The 15,855-nt window shown below is 40.7% G+C and overlaps 1 protein-coding gene across 6 annotated transcripts in view; it reads left to right on the top strand.

Moving 5' to 3' along the window:
- Positions 1–15,855, top strand: part of FAT1 (FAT atypical cadherin 1) — a 133,471-nt gene that overhangs the window by 58,112 nt on the left and 59,504 nt on the right. For all 6 annotated transcript variants that reach the window (XM_060278780.1, XM_035111841.2, XM_035111837.2 and 3 more), the window contains exons 4-6: positions 8,379–8,440; positions 13,622–13,951; positions 14,507–14,717. In XM_060278780.1, the coding sequence (XP_060134763.1) occupies positions 8,379–8,440; positions 13,622–13,951; positions 14,507–14,717 (603 nt within the window). The remainder of the gene's footprint in view (positions 1–8,378; positions 8,441–13,621; positions 13,952–14,506; positions 14,718–15,855) is intronic.

Below are 15,855 nucleotides of genomic sequence, written 5' to 3'. Positions count from 1 at the left end.
CCACCTTTTAATGCTTTTCCTCTCTTCTTTAATCTTTACCATTACCGGGTTATGGTCAGTTACCGATTTGGCCATGATCTCACATCTTTTGACCCATGTTGTTAGACCAGTGGAAACCCAAATTATATCTATCCTTGAAGCTGATTGTTTAGCTTCAGAGAAAAACGTATATTTTCTTTCCGTTGGATGCTTGAGTCTCCACATATCCTTTAACTCATAATTCTCAGTTATTTGGATGAATATTTTCGGCAGCTTACCTCCCTTCTTAGTATCGCTTGATCTATCTAAACTTGGTGATACAACACCATTGAAGTCCCCTACAAGTATTATCTCATCCCCGTCAATAACCTCGTTTAGTATTTGTTCAATTCTTTGGAAGAAGTTAGATTTACATCCGTTGGGTGCATATATGTTTATCACTATTACTTTCCCTCTCGGTGTATAGATTCTCACCCCTACCACCCTCCCTTCTTCATCCTGAAATACCTTTTCTGATTTTAAATTCCCTTTTACGTATGTTACTACTCCTCTCTTTTTTTTCCTCTTATCAGCCGATACATGCTCTATCCCCAATCGTTCATTCCTTAAAACTCTTTCATGTTTTTTTACCACATGTGTTTCCTGTAAACAAATCACATTCCAATCTCCTTTTTTCAATACATGTTCCACCCTATTTCTTTTCCTCTTGCAATTCAACCCATTTATATTCCATGACACAATATTTAATTCCATAGTTATTTTAATGCTGTTAATGTTACTATTATTATGTATATCTATATGTATACCTACCTATGTATACATATAGATATTCCTCTTAATAACTTACTTCTTTTTTCCTTAAGATTGTCAACTTTTATTATTTCGATGAGAAGGATAAAGAAAACTTATTACACAAACTTCTAGCATTCAACGTTATAATCACCTCACCCCTACCCTCTTAATAAGGATTACTTTCAATTACAAACTTTTTCTTAGCAATTTACTTCAATTTCAATTCTCTTCCTCCTCTCCCCCTCCCACCAACTCCTTCCCTGATCTCTCCAAAAAAGCTTCTGCGTCCTCTACACTCTTTATCGTTTTCCTTCTGTCTTTAAATGTGAAAGTGAGACCCTCAGGAAATTCCCACACATACCAAATTCCCTTCGTTGTTAGGGCATCCGTCAATCTTTTATATTTTTGTCTCTTAAGTCTGAACCGTTTCGGAATCTCCTTAAAAATGGCAATCGATTTGCCCTCAATCACCAAGGGTCCCTGTTTCTTTCTTTGTAGGATTTTGTCTTTTAGCAGACCAGAGTTTAGGAATATGAGGCAGTCCCCGGGTCCTTTAAATCTTTTGGATCTATCTCCTCTAACTCGGTATATCTTGTCCACATCTAATATCAGGTCTTCTTCTTTGACACCAAGCCATTCTGCCAGTTCTTTACATATCTTCTCGTCGATCCTTTCACCTTGTCTTTCGGGAACGCCTCTCAGACGGAGAATTAACTCTTTCTGTCTCATCTCTACGAGGGCTAGTTGGTCCGCCAGCTCCTCTTGTGTCTTTAGCAGCTCTCTCCTCTCTTTGTCATTTCTTTCTTGAATTTTCCTCAGGTCTCTGCTCTCTGTTGTCAGTTTACTAATATTATCCTCATGATTGTTAACCTTGGTATTCAGCTCTTTCACTGCTTTTTCCATTTCCTTGTTTTTGCCAAAAAGTTCTTTAATTTGGCCAGTCAGTTCTGAAATCACTTTAGAATTATTCTCTAATTTGGCCTCAACAGAGTCCAATTTGTCGTTTAAGGTTTTATTTATCTCCGTGATTAAGGTTTTATTCATTTCGGTGATCAAATCTTTGACATCACCTAACGGGTCATTGTCTCCCGTAAGAGATTGGCGTTTTGTGGTCGCCGTTGCTGCTCTGGTTTTGGATCCCATATTCTTACGTTTCTTTCCGAATTTTGTTTTATCCAAAACAGGTGTCCACTGGTTCTCCAGGTTCACCTTAGTCACTTCCTTTAAGCCCCAATCCTTTCTTTGTGGGAATCTCCTTGCACGGGCTCTAATGAGTCATTACTCCCAAATTAAAATTAAGGACATAAAATTGAAAATATGAAAGATTCTGTCTAATTTGAGTCTTAGTTGGAGAATTTCAGGTACAGTTGTCTTCACAGGAGAGGATTTGGAGGTCGTAGAATCACAAACTCAGGGGGGGTAAAATACATAAATGTCATTAAGGCATTAAGGCATTCGGCCACCAGATGTCACTCCTATCGAACCATCCAAGTTCATCCACTTCCTTAAGGAGTGTTTGTCTGAGCAGTTTAGCAGAAGCGGGCAATCGCCATTTACCTTCTCCTCTTGCCACGTCTCCTTTTCCTCAAAGATGTTATTTAATCCTCCCTCCTTCACTCCTCTTCTCCCCTCCTCTAAAGCGCAATTCCACGCCGCAAATCACAGTCAGACCCGATCGTGTAGCAGTCAAAGAATCTCCCGGTTTTAAAACTCTCTTTAGCGCTCAGCACTCAGACCTTCTTATAGCTCAAATTGTGATATTTTCTTACAATTTACGCTTAAACACAATCCAGATGTTGCAGCTATTCTCACACCGGTGATACTGTGTTTCTCCGACTTTGTCCTCCCCCCCCGGCGCCTCTCCAGTCGATCTCTTAAGCAGCGCTTTTTTTTTATGCTGCAAGATTTTCTCTCTTTAGTATCTAACTTTATTTTAGTCCTCCGTTCTTCACCCGGGGGGGGGGATCCCTCTTGATAGCCTCTAAGTCGGTGAGCTTCAAGCGCTTACCGGGCAAGTCTTCTGCGTCGCGATAATGGCGTCTGTAGTTAAAAGCTGGACTCCTCTCCGCCGCCTCCACAGACAGTGCCGGTTGCGGAGTTCTGTCCCTCTTGCCGCTTTTCTTATTTCTCCGACGAAAACCCCGTATTTTCGTCGTTTGGAGGGAGCTTTGACGCTAAGCACCCCCCCCCCGCTAAACGCCACTATCCTTTTAGTTGGGCTCAGCAAAACGCGGAGCTCCAAGTTTTCGTGACTCGCTCTCAGGGCGCCTTCACCGGAAGTCCCTTGTAAGTCGAAAAAAATTGTAAGTCGCATCCCATAGGAATGCATTGGGAGAAAAAATTCGTAAGTAGAAAAAATCCTATCTAAACCGTATCCAAAATGGCGGACAGAGCTCCATTTGTAAGTAGAAACATTCGTAAGTAGAGTTATTCGTAAGTAGAGGTACCACTGTATTTTGAAACCACTGGGGTGCAGCCACCATGTGCAACAAATCTTGCCACAAAACTGAGTCAAGGAGTACCTCAGAACTGCAGACCTGATATTTTTTATTTCTTTAGCAATAATGCCATCCTATCCAAAACAAACAGCGACTCTATTCTTTGATTTGTATTCTTCCTGACCAGTAGCAACTCTAATTACTTGCTTAGGTTCAGGTCTGTTGACCCATATCCAGTCCATTGATCTTAGTACCAGCAGCCTCCATGGACTCAGATGAAAAGGGGGGGGGGGAGAGAGAGAGAGAGAAGAGAGCTGGGTGTCATCATTGTGCTGATGGCACCAAGCCCCTAATCCCCAGATGATCCTGTTATTTTTAGTAGTTGTTAAAATGTATGGTTGCATCTTGGAATTATATTGTAGGGCAGCAGAAGATTACGATCAGAAATGTGCGTATTTGATGCCGAAAAGCTAAGAACTGGGACATATTTAAACAGACTTAAATGGATTGTTTCTTTGTGGTTGATTTCTGAATGGCTTTTGCCTGTTATTTGGTTGCTGACGTGCTCTGGAAACCATAGAACTGTGGTGAATGTTGGCGGGAGAAAGAGTAGAGGCTTAATAAGGAGTTTAATGAGTCTTTACAGGAGATAATGGGATTTACATGCTCAAAAGTTTGGGATTACTTCTGAATTTAATCCCTGCCAGTCTCTAAGCGGACACATTTATCTTGGTTTATATTGCTTGGATGCAAGTAGATCTGCAGGTAACAATCCATAAACAAACAAACAAATAGAAACCAGGCCAATCTAGTATGTATAAAAATAAGAGTGTGTTTGATTGTTTTGCAGTTTGAAACAACAGTTCAAAACATAATGTGCCCCTTTATGTTAAATTTTCTTCATGGTGCTGCCACCACATGAGACAGATTCCTTGTGGCAGATGTAATGTGTGGCCCTGAGGCATACCTTGGAATCAGGCAAATAGATAGATAGACAGACAGACAGACAGACAGATACAGTGGTACCTCTACTTACGAATTTTTCTACTTACGAATGGAGCTCCGTCCGCCATCTTGGATGCGGTTTAGATAGAATTTTTTCTACTTACGAATTTTTAGATAGGGTTGTTTCAACTTACGAATTTTTTCTCCCAATGCATTCCTATGGGATTCGACTTACAAATTTTTTCGACTTACAAATGTGCGTTCGGAACGCATTAAATTCGTAAGTAGAGGTACCACTGTAGATGATAGATGGATTCTGAATGAGTGAGATTTGCTTGAGGAAGCATGTGCTGAGAGCAGTATATTTTACTGCTTACAAATGATTGTAAGATGGAGGCAGATGTAGCACAATTTTTTTTTCTTCTGCAGCGCTGCAAACCTTCTTTCACAACAGAACAATCAGGCAAGCATAAATCAAATGCTACTTCCAGCCCATCTGTCTGAACCCTCTCTGTCTGATTGCTCCATACTGTTGCTGCTCCCACGTCCAGGAGAGGGAACTTAATAAAGTGCCCTGCAGCTCAGTTCCTGAGATGGAAGAGCACAACCTGATCACAACTCAGGCACCTGGCAGTGGGCCACTTTATTAACTTTCCCCAGCTGGAGGATGAGGATGAAGCAATAGTGAGGTGAAAAGGGAGGCTGTCTGGTGAGCAGGGAGCTGTAGGTTATAGGGGGATAAAAAGATCTTTCAGCATGCTCACCTGATAATACAACTGGGAAGGTTTGCCATGTTGTGAATGGGTGTGAGCCCTCTTTTTTATTTTTATTATACCTGTCTTCAGCTGCAATCAAATCTGTGTATGATTTAAGAGTCCCACTTCAGCATTCCAGTGAACTATAAGGATACATGGCTTTTGGACTGAAATATAAAGATATGAGAGGCCAATTCATCTTACCGCCTTAGAATGCCTACATTTACCTTCCTAGTCTCTCTACTGTTGTTCTCTGGCCATCAAGCCCATATCTTAAGGACCTGTTTCCTTTCCCTGCATTCTGTCACTTAAGAGACTATTGCCTGCAAAATCAGCAAATTCCTTATCTTGGCATCTGCATGCTGCTTAAAGAGACTGAGGAAGTAGTTTGGCGCGCAGGCGCATGTGCTCACAGTAGTTTTGCCGAAACTTGTTCCTACATTTCCTGGCTGCTGATAACATAGTGAGTGTTTCTGTGAAATATCAGGTATGAGATAAAATAGTAACCTTTGATCCATTGCAAGAAGTCCTACCCGCTTCCTTGGCAACACGCACACACAGAGAATACTCAAACAATGATGCAATTGTTGCTTTATTGATTTGAGATAGCTAGGCAAGTGCCGTATTTTACTTACATTAACATTATTGCTTATTATCACTCCCATTCACATCAGTTACACTCTTTTTAAAGAGTAATGGAGAAAGAGGACTGCTGCTGAAGTGATACACACGCCCAGTCCCAAGAATCCTTGCCTTCTCGACTGCTGAAATTGTATTTAGGGCCGCAGAGTAGGAGCCTGTTTCTAAATTACCAAGTAACATTGCTAAAGTACTTAAATAAAGGAACTTATTTAAGCTCCAGTTAAGCCAAATAGTCCAATAGAACCACTCATGCTTAAAATGAAAAACATTCTAAAACGTCTTGCCAAATAACTGCATCCAGGAATGCATCTCTGGCTTTGAGACTTAATGGATGGATTTGAGACTTAATGGATGCAATCGTCAAGATGCGTTTCGAGTACAAATGTGAATTTTAGAAGGAGATCATCTTTACCATTCAGTAGCTGTCTATAAAAGCATTTTGGAGAACTAGGTATATTATGGTTTTTCAAAATAACCAGAATCATGTTGCTGTTGCTGTGTTTTGTAAAATACTCTCATCATGCACTTCTGTCTGCCATGTTGCTTTTCAGTGCAAGCCACTAAAATGTGCAGGTGAAAAAAAACGTACTTGAAGATAGGAACACCCATGCTCTAGAGCAGGCACCCCCAAACTTCGGCCTTCCGGATGTTTTGGACTACAATTCCCATCATCCCTGACCACTGGTCCTGTTAGCTAGGGATCATGGGAGTTGTAGGCCAAAACATCTGGAGGGCCGCAGTTTGGGGATGCTTGCTCTAGAGCAGGCATAGGCGAATTCGGCCCTCCAGATATTTTGGGACTACAACTCCCATCATCCCTGACCGCTGGTCCTGTTAACTAGGGATGATGGGAGTTGCAGTCCCAAAACATGTGGAGGCCCGAGTTTGCCTTTGCCTGCTCTAGAGAGTCTTGTCGGATGGACAGCCTGGAAGGATAAGTGTTCACCATCATTCTGCCAGATGGTGGAACACATTAAGGGTATATAATCTTTTGGAATCTTCCAGAAGATTAGAGGTCAACAAAGTCCACTGAAAGTGTATCAAAGTACTGTTCAGTACAGTTGTACCTTGGTTTAAAAACAGCTTAGTTTATGAACAACTTGGATTAAGAATGCTGGAAACCCGGAAGTAGGTGTTTTGGTTTGTGAACTTTGCCTTGGAAGCAGAACATTTGTAAATTAAGTCCCCCACTGCTATGGGAAAGCACGCTTTGGTTTAAGAACAGACTTCCGGAACGAATTAAGTTTGTAAACCAAGGTAGCACTGTACCATAGCTGCCAAGTTATCCCTTTTTTTAAGGGATTTCCCCTTATGCTGAATAGGCTTCCTCGCGAGAAAAGGGAAAACTTGGCAGCTATGCACTGTACTGATCTTTCAGACTATGTGAATCAGAGCAGTTGAGAGACTCTTCCCTCAGTTTCCTTACCACACTGTGAATGAGTTACTTTTTGATTTGAGAAAGCAGTGTTTTGTAGTCTTAATATGTGCTTAATATGTGCTTTAAATCATTGTCAATTGCTACAGGTGCTTTAATATGTGTTTTAAATCATTGTCAATTGCTACAGGTGCAAAACCAGTCCAACCCCCCCCCCCCAAAAAAAAACCTTGTATAATACAGAAGACTGCAACATTTCCTTCAGACATTCAGTAATTTTTGTTAGATGGCTTGTTGAGTAAATTAGTCCAAGTGTTACTTAACACATTGGCCAATATCTAAAGAGCCTCACGTGTGCAAAGGGAGACCTATTGGCAATTTGAGCCCCAGCAGTACCTTGACACTGCATAACAAGATGCCCTGGAAAGGGGGACCTGGTCATCCAGAAAAGTTTTCAGGGTAGAGACATAAAAGCCCCAGAGCATAGCTGGAACACCATGGACATACTTCTGAGGTCCACCATTCATTTTCCCCATACTGAGTGTTCAAGAAAAACCCTGTGCACATATGTGTGGATAAACTGTTGTATTGACAGTTCTATTGCTTGCACCTCCATGCCCAGTGAAAGTAGGCTGAAAACAAGAGCAAAGTGCACATATATGCTTTGGTAGCCAGAGTTGTTTTCTTTAAAAAAAATAAAAAAAAAATTTCCCCCTTTCAACTTATATGACCATGCATGGCATGGCTGGTACAAAGTCGTACAAGAAATTTGTCAGCCCAATCCCTGTAGAATATGTTTTGTGCATGCTGGCTATACAGAATTGCTTGGCTTGTAAATTTCAGGCTTCACATTTTCAGATGTTAGGTACAACATGTTGTTTAGTTGAGCCCTGTAAGAATAATATATGGAAAATATTTCTAGTGGTTGTGATTCTGAGACCACTCATTGGCATTTAAATCTGCAGTCCTGACACCTGTCGTCCTTTAACTATCTAGACATTTTTTCAGTGCTTTTTCCCCCAGGGGGACGCAGGGGTATGCATACCATCTAAACATTTTGTGAATCAAAGTTTGGCCTCATACATGGGGGAGTATTTCAATATGAGTAGGAAAATGAGAGTACCCCCTAAACATTTTTTTTAAAAGAAAAAAACCCCACTGCATTTCTTCATTAGAGTCTTGCTATATATGACTTGGCACCAGTGGCTGAAAACCAGGTTGTACTTTTTGTCCATATACTCCTGTTAAAAATCCCAGCATTGACTCTTACAGCAAACTGTATTTTAAATGTAATGCAACTGCGAGTAAATTGAAGAGTATTATTTCCAAAGTCTTGGCATATAGTATTGTTTATTGACTCGTATTTGGACCACTTTCCATGTTCTTCCCCTCTCTGCCTTTTCTCCTGTATTCTGCCCCAAGGATTAACAAATTGCTTGTTTATATTTGCAGGTCTAATTACAACAACATCAAGGAAACTTGATCGGGAGCAGCAAGCAGAACACATATTAGAGGTAAATTATGATGCTTAATTTCTTCATTTTAGCAGTTGTCTTGTATATCTTCATTACAACTTGGCTTCCCTGTATGTCATTGGTTGTCCCCGGAGTTGGTGAGGCTCACCTGGCAGCAACAAGAAACTGAACCTTTAGTGTCATCAGCCTAGTCCTGTGGAACGCTCTGCCACTAGAGGTTCGGCGGGCACTTTCTGTTTTAATCTTTAAAGTCTGCTGGAAACTTTTCTTTGCTGCCAATTAACAACAACAACAAAATAATATCTGCAATGGTTAGTCAAAATTACGCTGAAGCCTCTGGCAGGGCATGAAATCAGGGTAGAATAAGGAGTCAGCCCAAGGTAGATAGAAGTAGCTTATCCTAATAAATCTCTTCACTTTATATGGGTTTGGCACTCAATGGCTTGTTTGTTTTTGTCTCAGTGATTTTCATTCTTGTGAGCCACCCTGGTGCCTTGTTAACGTAAAGTATGGCAAATAAAATGCTTTAAAAGAAATAAGTATCCTTGCATGAAAGGATTGGGGGTTGTTAAAACCCTACCCCAACTCCCCAAACCAGCTCTAGTTGTGGGTGACACACCTTGTCTTCCTGTGTTAAGATTCAAGAGACTGCAAATCTCTTTCCAAACAGCGGAGCCCTCCTTTCCTCACTGAAGACAATTCGGAAGTGTGAAATGGGGCTCAGAGATAGTTCTTACTCCAGGTTTACACACACCCTAATTTGTTTGGAAGGGGTGGGTTTAGCTTCTCTCCGTCCCTAATGTGATTACTGTATATACTTGTTTCCTTGGCCCAGGAGTTGCATTACTCCATGCCCTCCCAACATTTCTCTGATGAAAATAGGGATGTCTTTGTTAGGGTTAGAAGCAATTGAGTTTCATCAGCAGAAACTGGTTGAGGAACTTACACATAGAGACCAAGGCTTAAACAAATGCTTGGTTTAATGGAGAAAGGAAAAATTACAAAAAATTAAATTAGGTTTACACAGAATACCCACACAAACAAACCACCCACCAAGAGCACACTGGGAAAACGCCCAGCACAGAGGCAACACACAACACCCCTGATATACCCTGCATCATCAGCTTCACAGCAACACCTGTAGAGCTGCTCCACAGCTGCAGAGCCCCAGTCATTAAATCTTTCCTGACTCTTAAAGGTACAGTGAAACAATAATGACACTTTTACACAATCATTCAACAGTCTTTAGGAAAAGCGGGATATTCTGGGATCAAACCAGGATGGCTTCTGTAAATATGGGACTGTCCTTGAAAAATAGGGGCCCTTGGGAGGGTCTGGAGCCAGCTGCTGTGGTGATATTCTATATATTTGCCAATGGAAACACATGTAAACCCACTTACTATTGTGAACATGTTGCTGATACCTTATATTGGAAACAAAACCAAAACTATTGAACCCTAAAGCATTGGATTCTGTGGCAGCTTCAGCAGTCTCGAAGACTCCCTCCCGCTCAGTAGGCCACGGGTACCTCCTGCTCAGTGGCAGGTTAAGGCTGCAATTTATCAAATACCAGGTTGTTTTATTTTCACAGTATTTCTGTTTACCGTGTGTTTATATCTGCCCTTGGTGATAGCTGTGCTGCCTTCAGAAACAAGAGGGAAATCTTTTGATATTCATAGAAGGCAAATCCTTGGCTATGCAGTTTTATAAGTATATAAAAGAGGGTGTGTAACATCAGCGGGAGAGTCTGAAAGGCAAAATTGTACAAACAAGCCAGAGGTATGCCGGCATTTGCAAAACTGCCAGGATTCTATAATGTAAAGCTACCACTAAGAAATACAATTTAGAGGATTGTTTTTCCCCCTATATAGCTCAGTAAGTGGCTTTCAGCAGCTCTTGAGTCTGGTAGAAATGTTTTCCCAGTGCTTCTACCTGAGATATTTTTAAAAATGAAGGTGGCATGGATTGCACCTTGCACTTGTACGTATGAAATGTACAATTCTTAGGTCTCTTTGCAAGACAATCTGCTTTGTTTTAACTAACTGTAGATAGGCTTTATTGGCGTGCATTCTGGCAGATTCTCCTGTTTCAGAAGAATTCTCCTGTGCTTTCTGGTGGGTGACTGAACCTCTTTGTTGATGATCACAGGTGTAGATCAGGAGTGATGAATAGTTTGTGGCCCTTCAAATATTTTTGAAATACAGCTCTGACCATCTCTGACCAGTGGCCATGCTGGCTGGGGCTGATGGGAGTTGGTATCTAATGATATCTGGAGGTCCACAAATTTCTATCTGGTAGCGATAGTCATCTGAGCTGGTCCTTAAGGTCACTAAGGCAGTGCCTCAAAAGAGCAGTGCGGTGTTTATTTTTGTGGGGTTTTTTTTTACAGACACCACATACTATGACTACATGTGCATGTCATACTTTTGAGAGCACCCTTGTGGTGTTGGGAGAGGAAGACACTTAAAAGAGCAATGTTTTCCATTAACAAAGAATATCTACCGTGGTAGATTTAGATTAGGAATTGCACAAGGCATTGCTTCCATATCTTTTCCTAATACTAATTTTAATTTCTTTAAACAAGTGATTAAAAAATCAACTGATTAAATTTCATCAGTGCCAAGTGCTGGTCCCTGTCTTCCGCTCTGCCTCCCTCTAACTTCATTTTCCTTTGTTGACTTGCGGAAGAGTATGTTGCCCAAATCAATAAAACCTTAATTTGGGCACTGCAATGTATGAAAAAAGGAAAGTTATGGGGTTTTTTTGTTTTTACTTTGAATGAAGTATTTTGAACAGCTTCCCTCGATTCTTTTATGTTTATATCTTTACAAAAAGCGGTTTGGGATGGAGTCCAAGATATTTGCAGAATGGTGGCAATATTATCAGCAGCTTGTGCCAAATGCTGTGCATCTGGCTAATTAATTGAGCATTAAAGTGTTGACCAGATGGACTGGCAAGTTTATCCTTGTTTGCTATTAAAATTTATCCCACATTTCACTCTTGTTTGCATAGTAACAACTATAAATATGCTGTATTCCATTTCGTGAAAACATTTTACTGGATTTTATAGGAAACAATTAAATGGAGTCTTGCTTTTAAATACGGCATTTTTTGTGTGTGTTTCATCAGACTCTCCTATCTCGGAATACAGTTCTTTCCATTTTATTTTTCTCCTCTGACAAAGGAGTATGAGATTGAAATTTTAAAGAGCAGTTTCACAAAGACTTACTACTTCTTCACTCAGAAGCTTAACAGTACATTCCTAAACATATTGACTCAGAAATTAAGCCCACTTTGTTCAATGGAACTTACTCTCAATTAAGTCTGCATAGCACTACAATGTTGGGTGGCTTTTTAATCACTGTACGGTGGTACATTGACTTACGAAGACGATCCGTTCCGCGGCGCTCTTCGCAAGTCGAAGTCTTCGGTTGTCGAAGTGCCCGTTCTGCGCATGTGTGAAGCGCGATTTTGCGCTTCTGCGCATGCGTGGGGCGCGCACGCCGCTTCTGCGCAGGCGCAGAACGCCTGCGCGGCGACAAGATTTGTGGGTTTGCCGACTTTGGAAGTCAAAGCCTTCGGAAGTCGAGTCATTCGGATGTCGAGGTACCACTGTATCTGCTGCATTCACATTGGTCTTGCTACCCTATCAGTATTATATATATATATATATATATATATATATATATATATATATATATATATATATATATATATATATTTGTTGGAACCTGGACATCAAATGCTATATGAATCAGAAGCTGATGATAGATCAAGGGTCAGCAAACATTTTCAGCAGGGGGCCGGTCCTCTGTCCCTCAGACCTTGTGGGGGGCCAGATTATTATTATTTTTGGGGGGGTGTGAATGAATTCCTATGCCCCACAAATAACCCAGAGATGCATTTTCAATAAAATGACACATTCTACTCATGTAAAAACACACTGATTCCTGGACCTTCCATGGGCCGGATTTAGAAAGTGATTGGGCCGGATCCGGCCCCTGGGCCTTAGTTTGCCTAACCATGTGATAGATGGTCGAACCAATCAACTTACTCTTTCCAAAATTGTGTGGGAAATACAGATGCAGTTTCTGGCTTGCCCATGAAACTCTTTGGGTGGTCTTGGACAAGTCAAGTTCTCTCAGCCTACTATTCCTCACAGGATCATTTTGTGGCTAAAATCCTTCTCTGAGAAGGGTGTGGTAAAAATACAATAAAAGGTGTTTGACTGTTCTAAACTGGCAATACAGTAGATGAATAAACCAGATGTTCTTTATTTCAAGACGCATTCTCCATTCGCTTTTATACTGTCTAACACATGTATGCACTTCTTTTCTCTTTTTAAGAAAAACAGCTCTTCTCAAGCAATTACATTTTGCGGGATTTTATTTGGTCTGTTTAGAAGGCCAAGTTTTATTTATACTGGGGTGGGGAAGCTCTACCCCGTGAGCCACATCCGGTCCACCAGGATTTCCCATTTGGACAACCTGGTCGTTTAGGGCAGTGTTTCCCAACCAGTGTGCCTCCAGATGTTTTGGGACTACAACTCCCATCATCCCTAGCTAGCAAGACCAGTGGTCAGGAATGATGGGAGTTGTAGTCCCAAAACATCTGGAGGCACACTGGTTGGGAAACACTGGTTTAGGGCAAGCCGTGTATACAACTAATTTCGCTTCGGAAACATCCTTACATGTGCAGAAGGATTGAAAAAATGCAAGAGGCTTGCAAGTGCAGTTACTCGGTTACCAATACATTATTATTATTTAGCAGCTTGCAGTGAAGGTTTTCAAAATAACAGGGTTTGGCTCACAGGGGTGAACAACATTTGCATTACTCCCCCCCTTTAAATGTCACATTTATTCTTTTTACAGCCTGACCTTTTGTACAAGCAGTTTTATTTTGTCTATGTGACATAATGGCATGTTTAAAGTGTATTTTCTTGCCGATTCTTCCAGTCTGATGAATTTGCATTTTTGGAGCAACAAAAATGGACTTGAGATAAGCAAGGTTTAAAAAGAATATTTTAAGTATTGCCAGTGAACTTGCACCGAAATGTTTTGGACGTATAAAATCTTCCAACTTTTTAAGGAAGCAGAGTTCTATTTCACTACCTGTTGCTTTAAGCTATGTCAGTACTGCTACTGACAAGACACATGTTAGAATCCCCCCTCTTATTTTTCCCTGTTTATGTAAATAGGAAAAATTTTTTGTCATCAATAGGTAACAGTTGCAGACAGTGGTATACCAGCAAAGTCGACTCTCGCCCGCATCATTGTGAAGATCTTAGACGAAAATGATAGCAGGCCTCAGTTCTTGCAAAAGTTCTATCAGATCAAACTGCCTGAGCGTGAGAAACCAGAGAGAGAGAGGACTGCCAGGAGGGAGCCTATCTATCGCGTAGTAGCTGCAGATAAAGATGAAGGTCCCAATGCGGAAATATCTTACAGCATTGAAGATGGTGATGAGCAAGGCAAATTTTTTATCGACCCAATAACTGGAGTGGTCTCCTCTAAGAAGTATTCTGGAGCTGGGGAATATGACATTCTTACAGTAAGTAATATTTCAGTTTTGACATGCTATCGGTATCTTAAAACGCTTACTATGCAGCCAGAGGACTTGGGAAACCTGATACCGAATTAGACAAGATTTCTTTAAAAGAGTGCAACGCAGGTGTGTTTCTCTTCCAGTTGAAATATGGATGAAGAAGCTTAATTTATTTCCAGGATTTAAAAGAAGTTAATTGCATTGACGTTCTACCTGCTCATCAGAAATTATAAAAGAGCACCTTTTTTCTTTTTTGAACAGTTTCAAGTACAGTTTCCTATGCTGGGTGGAATTGTTACATTTTTTTAAAAAAAAGTCTGAGGTTGCAATTCTGTGTCATTTACATAGGAGAACGCCCCATTGGACTCAATGGGGTTTTTGAGCAGACATGTATAGCATTGTTTTGTAAAGCTCCCTCAGGTTTACAGAACTTAATTTCATGGTTCTTGGCCTCTTGTTACTGAGAGTGCTGTCAACTTTAATTTCTGCATGTCTGTGTTTTGTATGTGATCTGTCCTGGTTTACATTAAAAAAAAATCAATCTTGTGCTATATTTCTTAGATTAAAGCAGTGGATAATGGACGCCCCCAAAAGTCTTCAACAGCTCGGCTTCATATAGAATGGATCCCAAAACCCAGTCCAGCCCCTGAACCGATTGCTTTTGAGGAATCATTTTTTTCTTTTACTGTCATGGAAAGTGATCCAGTAGCTCACATGATTGGAGTAATAGCTGTGGAACCACTTGGCACCCCGCTGTGGTTTGATATTACAGGTAAGACTTTTTGACGATGAATGTTCACCGGGAATTATGTGGTGATTATTTAGGCTGTTGTTCATAGATTTGATATGTTCTAATCCCAAAAATAAAAATGGCTTCTAAAACGAATTTAAGCATGAGCAATTCTTGTTTGTATAGGCTAGAAGTAGCCAAAGTGGTGCTCTCCTAAAGTTGTGCAACTCCATCATCATCATCATCACTTTTAATTTGTATACCGCCTTTCTATCATACAATACTCAAAGCGGTTTACAAGCTGAAGAAACAGAATCTTATGAAATACAAAACAAGCTTATAACAATCTAATGCAATACATAAATATGATAATAAAACATAGCTTTAAAATAAGCAATCAAATAATGTAACGTTCAACAATCATTACAATAGTATAGAATAATATCAGCATATGAAAATTAAACAGAAACCCACTCTTAACATTTACAATAAATAATTACAAAACAATAATCAATAAAACAACAGCAAGCCACAGTGCATAAAACAATACAATGCAAATTGAAAAATAGAGACTGGAGGGTAAGGCAAGGCAGGTGGAAAGAGGCCTTGCCTGATGGAGTCTCTCCCCTCACAGTTCTTCCTCCAGGCACAGCTTCCTTATGAGGAGTCCCAGGGCCGGAGGGGGCGAGGCAAGGCGGGTGGAAAGAGGCCTTGCCTGATGGAGTCTCTCCAAATACCATCAGCACTGGCCAGAATGGCCTGTGGTCAGGGAGGATGAGATTTGTAGTCCAGCAACTTTTAGGGCGCACCATGTTGAGTATACTGCTACAAAGAATATATTGTTAACCAGAGATGGCATATAAATTTTAGGCTATTTCTTTCTATCTGTCTATCATCTGTCTGTCTATCTATCTATCTAATGAAAGGATTGTTTTGCTGTTTTTCTTCTATAGTTTAGATTTTTTTAATAGTCTTGCCTCTTTCACTGACCAATAGGGCTGGAACTTCAGCATCACACCAAAGTGATGTTTATGTTCATTCAAGGCTTGATGGAAACATCTCTCCTCTTTCCAGCAATCTGTTCTGGGGGATCTCCCTGTTAGGCTCTCCTACTCATGAGTAGGACCTTGGCAAAGACACACGCCCAACTGGCATGTTCTCCCTCTGGTTGATCGTTTGG

The sequence above is a fragment of the Zootoca vivipara genome, chromosome 9 (genome assembly GCF_963506605.1).
Source record: "Zootoca vivipara chromosome 9, rZooViv1.1, whole genome shotgun sequence".
Lineage (NCBI taxonomy): Eukaryota > Metazoa > Chordata > Lepidosauria > Squamata > Lacertidae > Zootoca > Zootoca vivipara.
This window is presented reverse-complemented; position numbering and strand designations above follow the sequence as displayed.